The following is a 13,903-nucleotide window of genomic DNA, read 5'->3' as shown; positions in this document are numbered from 1 at the left end:
ACTACTTGAAATGTAATTCCTGATATCAAGAATTAGCATTTTAACTAGTGAAAATTGAACTGCTGATATCAAGATTTAACATTGTTACTAGTGGAAATGTAATTGCTGATATCAAAAATAGCAATTGTTACTAGTAGAAATCTAATTCCTGATCAAGAATTAACATTTTAACTAGTAAAAATTGAATTGTTGATATCAAGAATTCATATCCTGAGAATGAATAAAAGTCAAAACGGCTTGCCATATTCACACTGCATTAATCGCTGTGTCTGCATTTGTCCTTAGAGAACAGCTCTCTCTGTGGCTCTTCCTTTCTCATGCACCATCCCCCTCGCACCCCCCACCAAACTCACACGTGCAAACACATGTGCACGGCTATCTACAACACGGGGGGAAAAGCACGGGGAAACCAGGTGGGATATGCCTACCTTATGGTGGCGGCGCACACACACTCTGGCACGCGCAAAGATTGTGACGACAGACTCCGTGCTATTTTTGGAGCAAGTCAATTTACCTGTGACTTCAGCATGTTAATATGGCAGAATACTTTACATACACCAACAGATATTTCAAAAATGCTGAGAAAGGATTGTATTTCTTTATCTCTAATGCATCAGCGTGGAAAAAAGACAAAGGGAGACAGAGAAGAGAATAGAACAGACAGAGTGTCAAATGTCACTGAGATGAATTGGAACTGTCACTGCAGCAATTTAAGGCTTGACCTTGAAGGCATGAGATGATGGGTTGGTCACGTTACCAAGGCAACAATAAGCAACAAGAGAGGATTTAACTGTACCCATTTAACCTTTCATGGAAAATAGATAACAGAGCACACCAGTGACGACCACTTCATATACTGGTCAGATCAGTTTTCCTGCAATTATATATTTGCCATTTATTTTCTTCTTACGTATTACAAAATTTGTTCAGTAAAAGGGTAAAAAAATAAATATTATTAAATATTATGATATTATTGTCTTTATATCATTTACAGCCTATTAACATTTTATTTTTTTAAACTTATTTATATTTCATTCGACCAAAAAGTAGGCTACAAGATTGTGTACCTACAAAATGCTGGGTTGTTTCAACCCAACTTTGGGTCAGATATGGACTAACCCCACTTTTGGGTTAAAAAATGTTTATAAAAAAATGTAACAGCTTGAAACAACCCAGCATTTTTTAGAGTGTATGTTTTCGTACTTCTAAATAAACTAACTCATCGTATGAAGAATTACAAATGACAAATAAATCATAAATGACAATGCAATATAAAACTATTACCATAAGTCATTGATTGTCAGTATACTATTTAAATAGATCTATTGCTTGAGAGCGTAAGGACTCCATTATATCGTTGACAATGCATTATGGAGTGCAAGGTCATTCGCTCAATTCCTGTTTGGCCATTTAGTGGGTAGTGTAGTTCTTCAATTAGTTCTTCAATGGGTTGTGTAGTTCTTTTTTATACTTATTTATTTTTTGATTCTATGATTCCATGAAGCAAGCAGCCCTTGTTGCGCGCGCACACACTAGATCTAAAACCACACGTCCATAACACTAAATATGACTATATGCCTTTTATGGCACTTTACTGTCTGCTTCAAATTAGTTTCAAATTGTAATTTACATTGCTAAGATATATATATATAGTTCCAAGGCGTTTGAGATTGGTGTCCAGTGTGGAGGATCCACCGCTGATATGAGTTGATGAGCTGATATGATATGATATGATATGCAAGTATGAACTCTCTGCTTGTTCATTGGAACAGGGAAAGGCGGAACCGGGAACACTTCTCATAACACCCGATGTACTTGCTACATTGTTAGAAGAATGGCATCACTGCAGTCACCCGGATCCAGTACGTATTCAGACCAGATGGTGGATCAGCACCTAGAAAGGACCTCCACAGCCCTGAAAGACAGCGGAGACCAGGACAACTAGATGAGCCCCAGATACAGATCCCCTGTAAAGACCTTGTCTCAGACGACCACCGGGACAAGACCACAGGAACCAGATGAGTCCTCTGCACAATGTGACTTTGCTGCAGCCTGAAATTGAACTGCTGGTTGTCTGGTCAGAGGAGAACTGGCCCCCCGACTGAGCCTGGTTTCTCCCAAGGTTTTTTCTCCATTCTGTCACCGATGGAGTTTTGGTTCCTTGCCGCTGTCGCCTCTGGCTTGCTTAGTTGGGGACACTTCATTTCCAGCGATATCGTTGACTTGATTGCAAATGATTGCACAGAGACTATTTAAACTGAACTGAGCTGGATGATGACATCACTGAATTCAATGATGAACTGCCTTTAACTGAAAAATTAGTGTTTACTATTGTCATTTTGCATTATTGACAAACTATTTTTCTAATTGATGCTGTTCATTTGCTTTGACACAATCTGTATTGTTAAAAGCGCTATATAAATAAAGGTGACTTGACTTGACTTGCTTGTCCTGTTACGGCCACAGAGGCCGTTGTTAACCTCTATGCTCTCTGTTCCAGTTCAGCCTGATCCGCCGTGGTGGTTCCCTGCTCCATCAGCTCCACCCCGGTGGTCATCTGCGCCGCAGTGAGGATCTTCGGTCCCATCTGCTCTGCTGTGGTGGTCGGTCATCTGCGCTGCTGTGGGGATCTTCGGTCCCATCTGCTTTGCTGTGGTGGTCGGTCATCTGCGCTACTGTGGGGATCTTCGGTCCCATCTGCTCTGCTGTGGTGGTCGTCTGCGCCGCCGTAGGTATCTTTGGTCCAATCTGCTCTGCTGTGGTGGTCATCTGCTCCGCCATGGGGATCTTCAGTCCTGTCTGCTCTACCCTGGAGGTCTTCGGCTCCGCCTTGTCTTCCTGCTCCGCCCTGGCACCCTGGTCCGCCGGCTTTGCCTCAGTTCCCAAGTCCTCCTCCAGCACATGTACCTGGCCCTCCATCCCTCCCCGTGTCCCGTCTCCGCTCCACCTCCCTCCTGGACTCATTTCTTTTCTCATTTGGGAGCATCTGCCGCTCCTTAAGGGGGGGGGGGACCCCACCTCTGACTCTTGCCACTCTACCACAGACTACATTTCCCATAATCCTTTGCTGGACTCATCATCTCTGATTGCATTCACCTCTGTCTCATTTTCTCATCAGTTTCACTCTATTTTAAGCCTGGTTCAACACACACACGCACACACACACACACACACACACAGGGGGCTGCACACTGCATTAATCGCTGTGTCTGCATTTGTCCTTAGAGAACAGCTCTCTCTGTGGCTCTTCCTTTCTCATGCACCATCCCCCTCGCACCCCCCACCAAACTCACACGTGCAAACACATGTGCACGGCTATCTACAACACGGGGGGAAAAGCACGGGGAAACCAGGTGGGATATGCCTACCTTATGGTGGCGGCGCACACACACTCTGGCACGCGCAAAGATTGTGACGACAGACTCCGTGCTATTTTTGGAGCAAGTCAATTTACCTGTGACTTCAGCATGTTAATATGGCAGAATACTTTACATACACCAACAGATATTTCAAAAATGCTGAGAAAGGATTGTATTTCTTTATCTCTAATGCATCAGCGTGGAAAAAAGACAAAGGGAGACAGAGAAGAGAATAGAACAGACAGAGTGTCAAATGTCACTGAGATGAATTGGAACTGTCACTGCAGCAATTTAAGGCTTGACCTTGAAGGCATGAGATGATGGGTTGGTCACGTTACCAAGGCAACAATAAGCAACAAGAGAGGATTTAACTGTACCCATTTAACCTTTCATGGAAAATAGATAACAGAGCACACCAGTGACGACCACTTCATATACTGGTCAGATCAGTTTTCCTGCAATTATATATTTGCCATTTATTTTCTTCTTACGTATTACAAAATTTGTTCAGTAAAAGGGTAAAAAAATAAATATTATTAAATATTATGATATTATTGTCTTTATATCATTTACAGCCTGTAGCGTTCCTGTGTTTCCTAGTTCCTTGTTGCCTTGCCTTGTTTTTGCCTTGGACTATTTATCTGTTTTTTCTGATTGTTTGCTGCCTGCCCTGACCTTCGCCTGTGTTTGGATTACTCCTTTGTCTCATCCTGGATTATACCTGTTTACTGTTGATTGACCCTGCCTTTTTTGACCCCTCTTTTAAATAAAGCCTGCACTTGGATGCTCAACCCCGCTGTCACGCCTGCCACGTTACAATATTTGAATAAGATTTAAATGTCATAAAAATAGTTGAATAAGATTTAAATGTCATAAAAGGTAAAGGCAAACAAGGGTTAATATCTTACAGCAATTTTAAAATTACCTTGTTTTAAGAAATCTATATTTTACTGAAAAAAAAGATAAAGACCCTGATTAAAAATAGATTTGATAGATTTTTTAAAATAAAATACACTTCAAGTCTTGTGCATGCATACATTAAAAAACGTTACAATTGCATTTACAATTAACCATTAACTGTGACCCATTCTAACAACATAGGGAGTGAGACTTTCAAAAGACTTGTTCTCAGTTTACTTTATTATTTGCTCTCACAACTGCCATTTCAGTACAGAGGCATTCAAGTCAGGTGAACGAGTGTGAAGTCCAAACTATATAAACACTCTTTTCTCATATTATGTGTCCTTTATTATCTTTATTCAGTGCTCAGCTAAAATAAATAAATAACTATTTAAATATATATCTTATCATCATAACTCATTTGAACACTTGAGATAATCTTAAATCAGCAGGCCTATAGCATATAGAACCACATTGTCATTATAATCAATGGCATTTAACAGTCTTTGTCAAACCACATAGTATGTGTAACAATGTTTGTATTGCAATATCACTTAACATTATAAAGCAAAAAGCAATAAAAGCTATCTATCTTCTCTATGTAAATGATTGGGATGCTTTTATCAGCTGTTTAGACTCTCAATCTGACGGCACCCATTCATTGCAGAGAATCCATTGGTGAGCAAGTGATGTAATGCAAATTGTTTTCTGTTCCGATGAAGAAAGAATCTCATCTCATCTATCTTGGATGACCTAAGGTTGAGTACGTTGTCTTTTGCCCCACCTCTCTCAAACGCTTAGTTTTCTTCCGACAAGCGCAGTCTGCTCTGATTGGCCAACTGACCCAGTGCATTGTGATTGGCCGAACACCGCAAGCACTCGTCTGAAATGTAACGCCCCTTACCATAATCGCAAGCTTCATCTTTCAAAATAAATGTAAAGACAGAGCCCGAAAGGGAACAGAGTCGCGTGACAGACACAGTGATGAAGCTGGTATGTGTGCAGTACACAAGCCACGGTTAAGACAGCTGACTCCACTGTGATGTGACCCCCTTTCTCTCTCTTTCTCTCTCTCTCGCGCGCGCGCTCTCTCTCACTCACACACACACACACACACATACATGATGCGCAAAACTCCGCATTTGAACAGTCAATAGCAAATATTAAACTATTAACAAAACAGTAGCTGATTCAGAAGTGCCAGATTGTCATAGCAAAGTCAGAATTACCTCCTCTCCTAGGTTCACGAAACGGTCGTCCATAAAATGCATTGCTGTTCTGTTGTATCTCTCTCTCTCTCTCTCTCTCTCTCTCGCGCGCGCGCTCTCTCTCACTCACACACACACACACACACATACATGACGCGCAAAACTCCGCATTTGAACAGTCAATAGCAAATATTAAACTAATTGCGGTTACTGAAACCACGCCTTCTTTCTTTGCGTGCACATTTGGGCGGCATTATGCAAATATTTCCACATAGTGAGGTAGATATGTGGGGGCGTGTTAGAACGAGCCGTTTTAGGGGGGCGTGGCAGAGTCTTAACTTTGATAAAGAATATCTCTTTGGTTTTGAGACTTTAGTCTTTGCAACTTCAGAGATCTTATCTATGCACAATCAGCTTGTAACACTCCAAAGAGAAAGGAAAACTTGAAATCGCATCATATGACCCCTTTAATAAATGAAACCCTCTTGTAAAGTGCTACCCAGACAGTATCTTATAAATTGACTCATACAGCTGTTTTATTATTTGTTGATATGCATGCAGCAAGCACAAGAACCCAGAATGCCTTTTCTATGCTGTTCACATCTGACAAGATTGTGGGCTGCAGAGGTGAAGTGTGATGTATAAGTAAAGAGACAGATGGATGATTCAACACCCTGCTTGCTTAATTTAGAGTCAGCGTGTAGGATACACTGAAAACAGGGGTTTAAGGGAGATTAACGGGTCTAATTTAGCACAAGGGAACAAAGTGGTGCATGTGTTTGTCATACACCCTTGATTCCTGATTTAGCTGTAGAGAGGGTCTGGAAGTGTACGATGCTTGATGACCCTTAAGTTTTTATTGGAACCCAGTGTGTAGGATGATGCAGTTCTGGAGAAAAGTGCACTCTGGACTCAAAATATAAAGAAGTAAGATTACAAAACAGACTTTTGTCCTGTGAATCCATGTTATATTGACTTTAATAAATGTGTACATTGACAGATACTATTATGTGTCAGATTGTACTACAGCTCAACACTTTAAAACATTCTGTCTATCATTGTGTGTCTGTTCTGTCCATATAAAGGGCAAAGTCTGTGTGTGACTTGGTAATGACCTTTGCCCACTGCATGTGTTCATCTCATCTCAGTATCCAATGCAAAAAATGTAACAGTGATTTAGCATACAGTGCAACAGGATGTTAGTTTTATCAAATGACCATTAGCTTTTATGTTAGATTTTAAAGGGGCCATATCATGAGGAATCAAATTATCCCTTAGCCTTTTCAGAAAAAGCTTGATGCATTAGAAATACATTGTGACTTTTAGAACTCAAAGCATATTAAGTTATTCTTTTATGTTTTACGATATCCATAACATACACTTCAGTTTGATCTTAGAGGTTTGTGTGGCACACTTTGATTTAAAGTTAATTTCACATGCAAATAATTTTCTTAAAGGCACACTAACAAAATATATCCAGTTAATTCTAAGAATTAGAATTTTTTTGGCTTTTTTTCAATAGCTGTTTCAATAGTGACTGTTTTGGCACAAAAAATTATAATATCACAGGCACACCTCCAGTAACTTTTTAAAAAATTATTATTATTATTATAATATGACCACCTTAAAACTAAGAAATCTATAGAAATAACGATGGATCAGAATAACAACACATTACAATATACAATCAAAAACATATGAATTACAATCGTAATATCACAATTTTATGTGATAAAGTTTGAAATGATTATGAAGTTTAAAAAAAACAAATCCCTATTTTACACAGAAAGAGCATATTTGTTTGATCTATATAACATGACTGATGTGTGCAAAATGCAGATTCATTGCTTTTACAGTAACAAAGCAAAACTTTATCACCACTCCACTCGTCAGAATAAGTGGCAATTCAAGGCTGTGGCACTTCCACTCCTTTCTGCTTGAGCTGTTGGTTGTACCTACACAGACAAATACAAAGTGCGTCACTCCTTTTAAATGCATAATTGTTTAGCCAAAGCACTGCAGGTGCTGAAGGAACATAGGTTGCTGAAAATATATACATCATTGTAAACTCAACAAAGAACAAAATGCTCCACTCTGCTGCCTCCCACTCTTTAACTGTTATGCTAAACTCTCCATTACCTCCAATTCACATTCCACTGGACTTAATAGATGTGGATATACTGTATAAGAGCCACTTTTCCTTTCCCATAAAACTCATGTAACATGAGTTACAGGGCACCTTCACAACCTCCACCAACTGCATTTATGCTCGGGCCATAATAAAAGTATCTCACTCATTTGTTGAAGCCATAACTGATCTCTCATCTTTTTATGTACCTAAACAAATTATGTTTCAAATACTAATTGATATTATACAATGATTTACCTTAAATAACTATGCCAGGCATAAGCAACTCTGGCACTCAAAGTCCACTGTCCTGCACAGTTTAGCTCCATTTCTATTCAAACACTACTGAAAATCAAACCAAAGTCTTCAGGATTTACATTAAAATTACAGGCAGTTGTGTTTGATTAGGGATGGAGTGAAAAGCTGCAGGACAGTGGACCTCAAGGGCCAGAGTTCTCATCTCTGGACAATGCTGTAATATCTTAGGTTTTTGTAATATGTGAATATGTGTAATATGTGAATGCAGAATTTAAAAATTGAAGGAATCCGTGATCAATTTATAAATTTAAAAATACAATCACTTTACAAATAGACTTGAATTTAAGTAATGAAATATATATTTAATGCAACTTGCAGCTGCAAAATGTATAATTCATAACATGGAATCAACAAATAAACAATGACTGAACTGAACCACACCCTTATGATAAACTCCCAGCAAAAGTAAACGTTGGTAGTAAATATGTTGTAGGCCTAAGGCAAGTGTAATAAAAGTTTATTTATTTTTTTTGTAGAGTGAAAACAATACATAACAAGAAGTCATTTGAGGTTTAACTAAAAAAAAACTGTCAGTGTTGGTGAATAATTTATTAAAATAACTTTAGTAGTTTATTTTTAAAAATCTAATTAAAAACATTTAGTAATTCAACTACATTTTTTCATTTTGCAGTAGCCTGATAGTAAAAATGCCATAGCTTTTGATGTTGCTGCCCCAAATGAGATCATTCTTGATTATCTGTCAGTTAAATACTTCTAATTCCAAAATAAATAATCTAGTTTATTTTTTAAGTTTTTATGTATTTAAGAATATATTGCCTGCTTTAACAGCTTAATCCCAGTTTTTGTTAGTACCTTGTTGAACTCTAAACCATTGAACTCAAAGCCATTGCAACGTAATCCTACACCACTAAGCTTGTCACCTCTGTGTATCGACTGATGGTAGTAAACAAAGCTGACCTTAGAACAGTAATGACTAACCTCCATATTCTTATGAGCTGAATGCTTCCACACATGCCTAGAAAGAAGTTAACAGCAAACAGAGCCCAGTTTTTGGGGATGATCACCAAGCAGTACCTTGACCAAATTATTCCTAGAAAGAAACAAGAGAAAGTCGCAATTAACCAATACAGTGTTGGAATTAATAGAATCAACAATTTTTTTGAGTAAAGTGGGTTAAGGCCTTAGTCTTAGTAAACTGACCCTTCGCAAAGACCCACCCCCCTTAATTACTGTTGCTACGTCCAACAAGCCATGCCGCTCTCACTCCACACATCATGTTCTCACGCAGTGAAAAATACATTGTGGAGCAAAGAGGACATTGACAACACTCCGACAGACAAGAGTCCAATGAGATATTCTCATCTACAGGACACTGACAACAGCTACTGATGTAGATAAATCTTGACTAAACTACATCAGGCATCTCTTTGTTGCTCCATCTTGAATAAGTACCTGTGGCTGTAATGACGCAGGACTGAGAGACACTGAGCTTTTCTGGTGGCCGGGTCATATCAGAGAATCCAGCCACTACTAAACCCTGCAGGAGGAAAGAAAGAGCAAAACAAGAGTCAGCTTGCTCAAAGGCCTTGATCAGCAGGTAAATCCATGATATGATTGCATTCACCACAGCATTACAACATCAAATTGCAAGATACAGTATGTATTGCCAGTTTGCATAATGCTATGTTGGTTTTGCTTAAAGGGATAGTTCATCCAAAATCATCATTGCCGTCATGACTTTTCAATCCTGTATGAGTTTGTCTTCAACAGAACACAAAAGGAAAAGCTTAGCAGAATGTTTGAGTTGCACTCTTCCATATAATGAAAGTATATGGAAACCAGGGTCTGTCAAGCTAAAAAAAGGCACCATAAAAGTAGTCCGTGTGACTTCCACAACATATTCCAAATCATCTGAACCAATATGATTATTTTGTGAAATTTAAGTTGTTCATCACTAAAAGCCTTGAAATTCCAACTCGCCAGGTATGGTCACCATTTTGGTATAGAACACTCAGCAACATTTCTGCTACTTCAATCTCCTTTTATGTTCCACAGAAGAAAGAATGGGTGGTTAAATGCATGGGTGTGAGTAAATGATGAGCAATTCCTAACTATAACTAGTAATTTTCATAGCATTCTCTATAATCAAGTAAAACACAAACATCCAAGGCCAAGACGTTCTACAATCTAGCCTCAGAACTGCTACTATGTCAAATCAGAAAACAGTAAAATGTGATGATGAGTGCTGTATTTTAATATTTGACCATTTAAACTGTAAGAAAACAAACAAGACCTCACCCATTTAAAAACTGGTGCCCAGAAGAAAACCGTCTTTGGTCCTGGAAAAAAAAAATACTAATAATTAAAGTGCTACTGTGTAGAACATTCGGTGGTGGTGTTTTTAATTTGATGCTCCGAATTCCTTAAAGGGGTCATATGATGTTGCTAAAAAGAACATTATTTTGTGTATTTGGTGTAATGAAATGTTTATGCGGTTTAGGGTTCAAAAAACACTATTTTCCACATACTGTACATTATTGTTTTTCCTCTATGCCCCGCCTTTCTGAAACGCGTCGATTTTTACAAAACTCATCGGTCTGAAACGCGAGGTGTGCTCTGATTGGCCAGCTATCCAGTGCTTTGTGATTGGCCGAATACCTCAAGCGTGTGACGGAAATGTTACGCCCCTTACCATATTGTGATGCCTTGTCCCGGCCGGGGCGACGAGACAAAAACATTAAAACCCATTACAAACGAGGCATTTGTGGCATCCAGTGGGGACATAATTACGGATTATAATGACTTATACTGTCTTTTTACGCGTTGCATTGCATCGCGCAGCGTAAACATAAAACCATGTCTGCATTTATGATCGGAGGAATGACAAACAACAAGTCCTACTCTACACTGCTCAAAACTTGCGTTTGAATCATCAGTGACAAATTCTTTAAATATAAAAACCTACTTACAGTCTGTGAGTCAGAACAGCCGGCACTGTAGTCTACTCTACCAGGTTCAGGAAACAGCTTTATGGAAGAAAAAAAGCTTGGAAACAGATATGATAGACCTTCAAATGTCATGCAGTATATGATAAGAAATAATCTTTAAGTGAGGTGGTAGGAGGTGTTGGAGTAGGCTAAGCAATGTCCAACATGTTTACACTGTAAATAAAAATTTGGCTTCAACAGCACATACTGTAGCACCAATGTTTCCATCTAGATCTTTGGAACAAACCAAAGTGGAAAACCAGGTCTAGGTATTGATATGCTTGTGGTTAGCTGTTGTTTTTGTTTGGGTGTAGGCTAATACATTGGTATTTTCTGTTTCATTCCTTGAGAGAATAACCCCTTTAATATCAGTAAATAAACTGTAACAGTAACTTATGTATTTTTTTTAACACTTATGTAATTTCTTTAACTGTGGGGAAAACAAAGCAAAAGTTGAATGGTAATCATTTCCTGAATCTTGATTGTAACCATAGGCTATATCGTTATTTTAACCCTTAAAATAAATAAAAATTAAGAAGGAAGTTCAAACTGGTATCTGGGACGTTTTACAAAGATTTAACAGAACAATTAGAATTCTCCAAAATTCAAAAATGAGCAGAGGCTAAATACCTGCAACCATGAAAGTCACAAAGCTTATCTCTCAGGTTTTGAGTCAATTTAGGGCAGGCTGTCACATATGTTTTAAATGCCTCATTTAATACAGTGGTTTGATATAATATAAATTAAATGTTAAGTTAAATGAGCTTTTTTCCAGGGCAATAACAGTGAAAATGTCAATTTTTTTGTCAAGTTATGTGTCAATAAAGACATTTCCTTTCAAAAGTAAACCTACCCTGAGAAATTTTCACTTGACTAAGAGTGACAACTAGCTCAATTCTCCTCTAATTGGTCAGAAAAGTATACAGTATATGTTCTCTATAAAAAACTGTAAAAAACAAGCAAGCTCATTTAAGATAATGCAGATATGCCCAAACTTGTAAAGGATGTTGTGAATCAGAAGTTACTCAGAAATTTGTCAATTAATAATACTAATTGCATCGTAATGCAGGACCAAACAATGTGCTCAAGATGCAACTGAAACTTAAATTCAGTTTCCAGTTCCAGAAAAATGAAAGGATTACCTGCAGCAAATTATCCATTTTATTTTTTAAATAATATTTCAGTAAGCAAATACTATGTATTTAGTAATGCCTTAATAAAGAATCAAATAACAAGATGTTCTTTTATAGTGCCATATAGTTTTGTGTGTGTAGTATTAAAATATTGTAATTAAATCATTATGTTGCTGATATTTTTTCAGGTATTTCAGAAATAACAGCATCAGTGAATCCTGCGCTCAGTTCTGATCCAGATGTTGTAGTCTCATGTTCAGCCACTGGTAAACCAACTCCAACTATCCACTGGAAATCTGCAGAGAAAGAGCTGAACAACTTTAGGTTAAGTAATTCCACAACACTCAACAAAGACAGCTCAACCACCATTACAAGCAACCTCACGCTTCCGCTGTCACAGTTTCATGGGAAGTACGTGGAATGTGTGGCTCAGAGTGACACCATGGAGAACAGCGTCCAAATCTATGTGCCTGAAGTAGAATATAAAGGTATCTTGATTTGACTTCTGAAACATAAGTGTTTGGGGTGGTAGTGGCATAGTGGATTAAAAATGATATGGACTAACAATCAAATAATCAAGCAGAAGCAATATTGTAATTTCAGAATTAGCAGTGGCGGCTCATGGGTTTTAAAATAGAGGAGGCACACTAATTGTATTGGTCTGGGATCCCTGCCGATTATTATTTTTATTATTATTATTTGCTTAACCACTTTAAAATGGCTTTTTGGTTGCTTTTAGTCAGAAAACGCAAAGAAAACGACACACATACAGCAAGATAATATCACTTGAAGCAAACATCCCTTCTTAAAAGTCTATGTTAAAAGAGAGCTGCCTGTTGTGCCATTTAATTAAGCTGACTGCTGTAGCCTAAATCCAGCTTATAGGCGTGTTTTCCCTTTTTTTAAATTCGTATATATACTGTTTGAATGACAGCTTGGTAAATCTGTAAGTAGGCTACTTGGTACATTATCAGCGCAGCGGGAGACGTTCAGACTAATATCACGTAATTTACTTCTCTATGATGATTGGTTGATATCAGAAGGGAGGCTAGCCTCCTCTACGAGGTTTCTTTTCTCAACACTCCTCAACGCTGAAAGTGAACACTCGATGCTGATTGGCAAATTTTTTTTTACAATGGAGAGCTCAGTTCTCCCCCAGCCTCCCCCTACTCTTCTCTATCATTTAGCGGTTGTAATTACATCAGCAGCTTCAGCACATTTGCGATAGAAAAGCGGCGCTTTCACGTTATTATATTACAACTGTAATATAATAAAAAAAAAAAAATACACATTCTGAGACATGAACTAAAATGAATTGTGAATTTTATTAACATTAAATCGTCCTCCCATTTTGACCTCAAAATTATGGGGAAGCTGTGCCCCCCCCGAAGAGCCGCCACTGGAATTAGGCTAAAAAAAGATGCATGTGCATATTCTTAAATGAAATCATTTTAATCAATATTTTCATACCAAACAACCTTTTTGTTTCACAGAGAACAAAGTCACATTAAGAAATTATATCATTCCAATGCTGGTTGTGGTTATCATGAGTATTGCCATTATTGCTACCTACCTTCACACAAAGTTAAATGGTAAGCTGAAAAATATTACACTCTAGTAATCAGGACCATACTGTCATATAAAGAACAGCATTATTTTGTATATTCATTATATATATATATATCAAATTCCACTTTTACATGGTGTTTGAACATAAATGTGTGTTGGCAGTATGTGACACGCAACCATCCTACAATGATAAAAAAACCACCGACTCATTTTTTAATCCTCATTAAACCAAATCAGGCTCATTAGACATGCCGTTTTGATTCTCTTGAGAAGTGTGACGTCACATTGCTCAGACCCCGCCCACGGCTGCTGACTCACTGCCATATTAGCAGCCAGAGAC

At 38.1% G+C, this 13,903-nt stretch overlaps 1 protein-coding gene across 1 annotated transcript in view; it reads right to left on the bottom strand.

Annotated features, from left to right (window-relative positions):
* Nucleotides 1–6,427: 6,427 nt before the first annotated feature.
* LOC107586864 (mitochondrial pyruvate carrier 2-like) overlaps nt 6,428–13,903 on the bottom strand; it is an 11,073-nt gene continuing 3,597 nt past the window's right edge. Inside the window, exons 2-7 of the mRNA XM_016274416.1 lie at nt 12,379–12,464; nt 12,277–12,290; nt 10,173–10,213; nt 9,327–9,411; nt 8,853–8,964; nt 6,428–7,422 (exon numbers count right to left, since the gene is read on the bottom strand). Of these exons, the coding sequence (XP_016129902.1) occupies nt 7,374–7,422; nt 8,853–8,964; nt 9,327–9,411; nt 10,173–10,213; nt 12,277–12,290; nt 12,379–12,464 (387 nt within the window). The 3' untranslated portion in view covers nt 6,428–7,373. The remainder of the gene's footprint in view (nt 7,423–8,852; nt 8,965–9,326; nt 9,412–10,172; nt 10,214–12,276; nt 12,291–12,378; nt 12,465–13,903) is intronic.

Source organism: Sinocyclocheilus grahami, unplaced genomic scaffold, assembly GCF_001515645.1.
Source record: "Sinocyclocheilus grahami isolate Dianchi unplaced genomic scaffold, SAMN03320097.WGS_v1.1 scaffold86.1, whole genome shotgun sequence".
Classification (NCBI taxonomy): Eukaryota; Metazoa; Chordata; class Actinopteri; order Cypriniformes; family Cyprinidae; genus Sinocyclocheilus; species Sinocyclocheilus grahami.
This window is presented reverse-complemented; position numbering and strand designations above follow the sequence as displayed.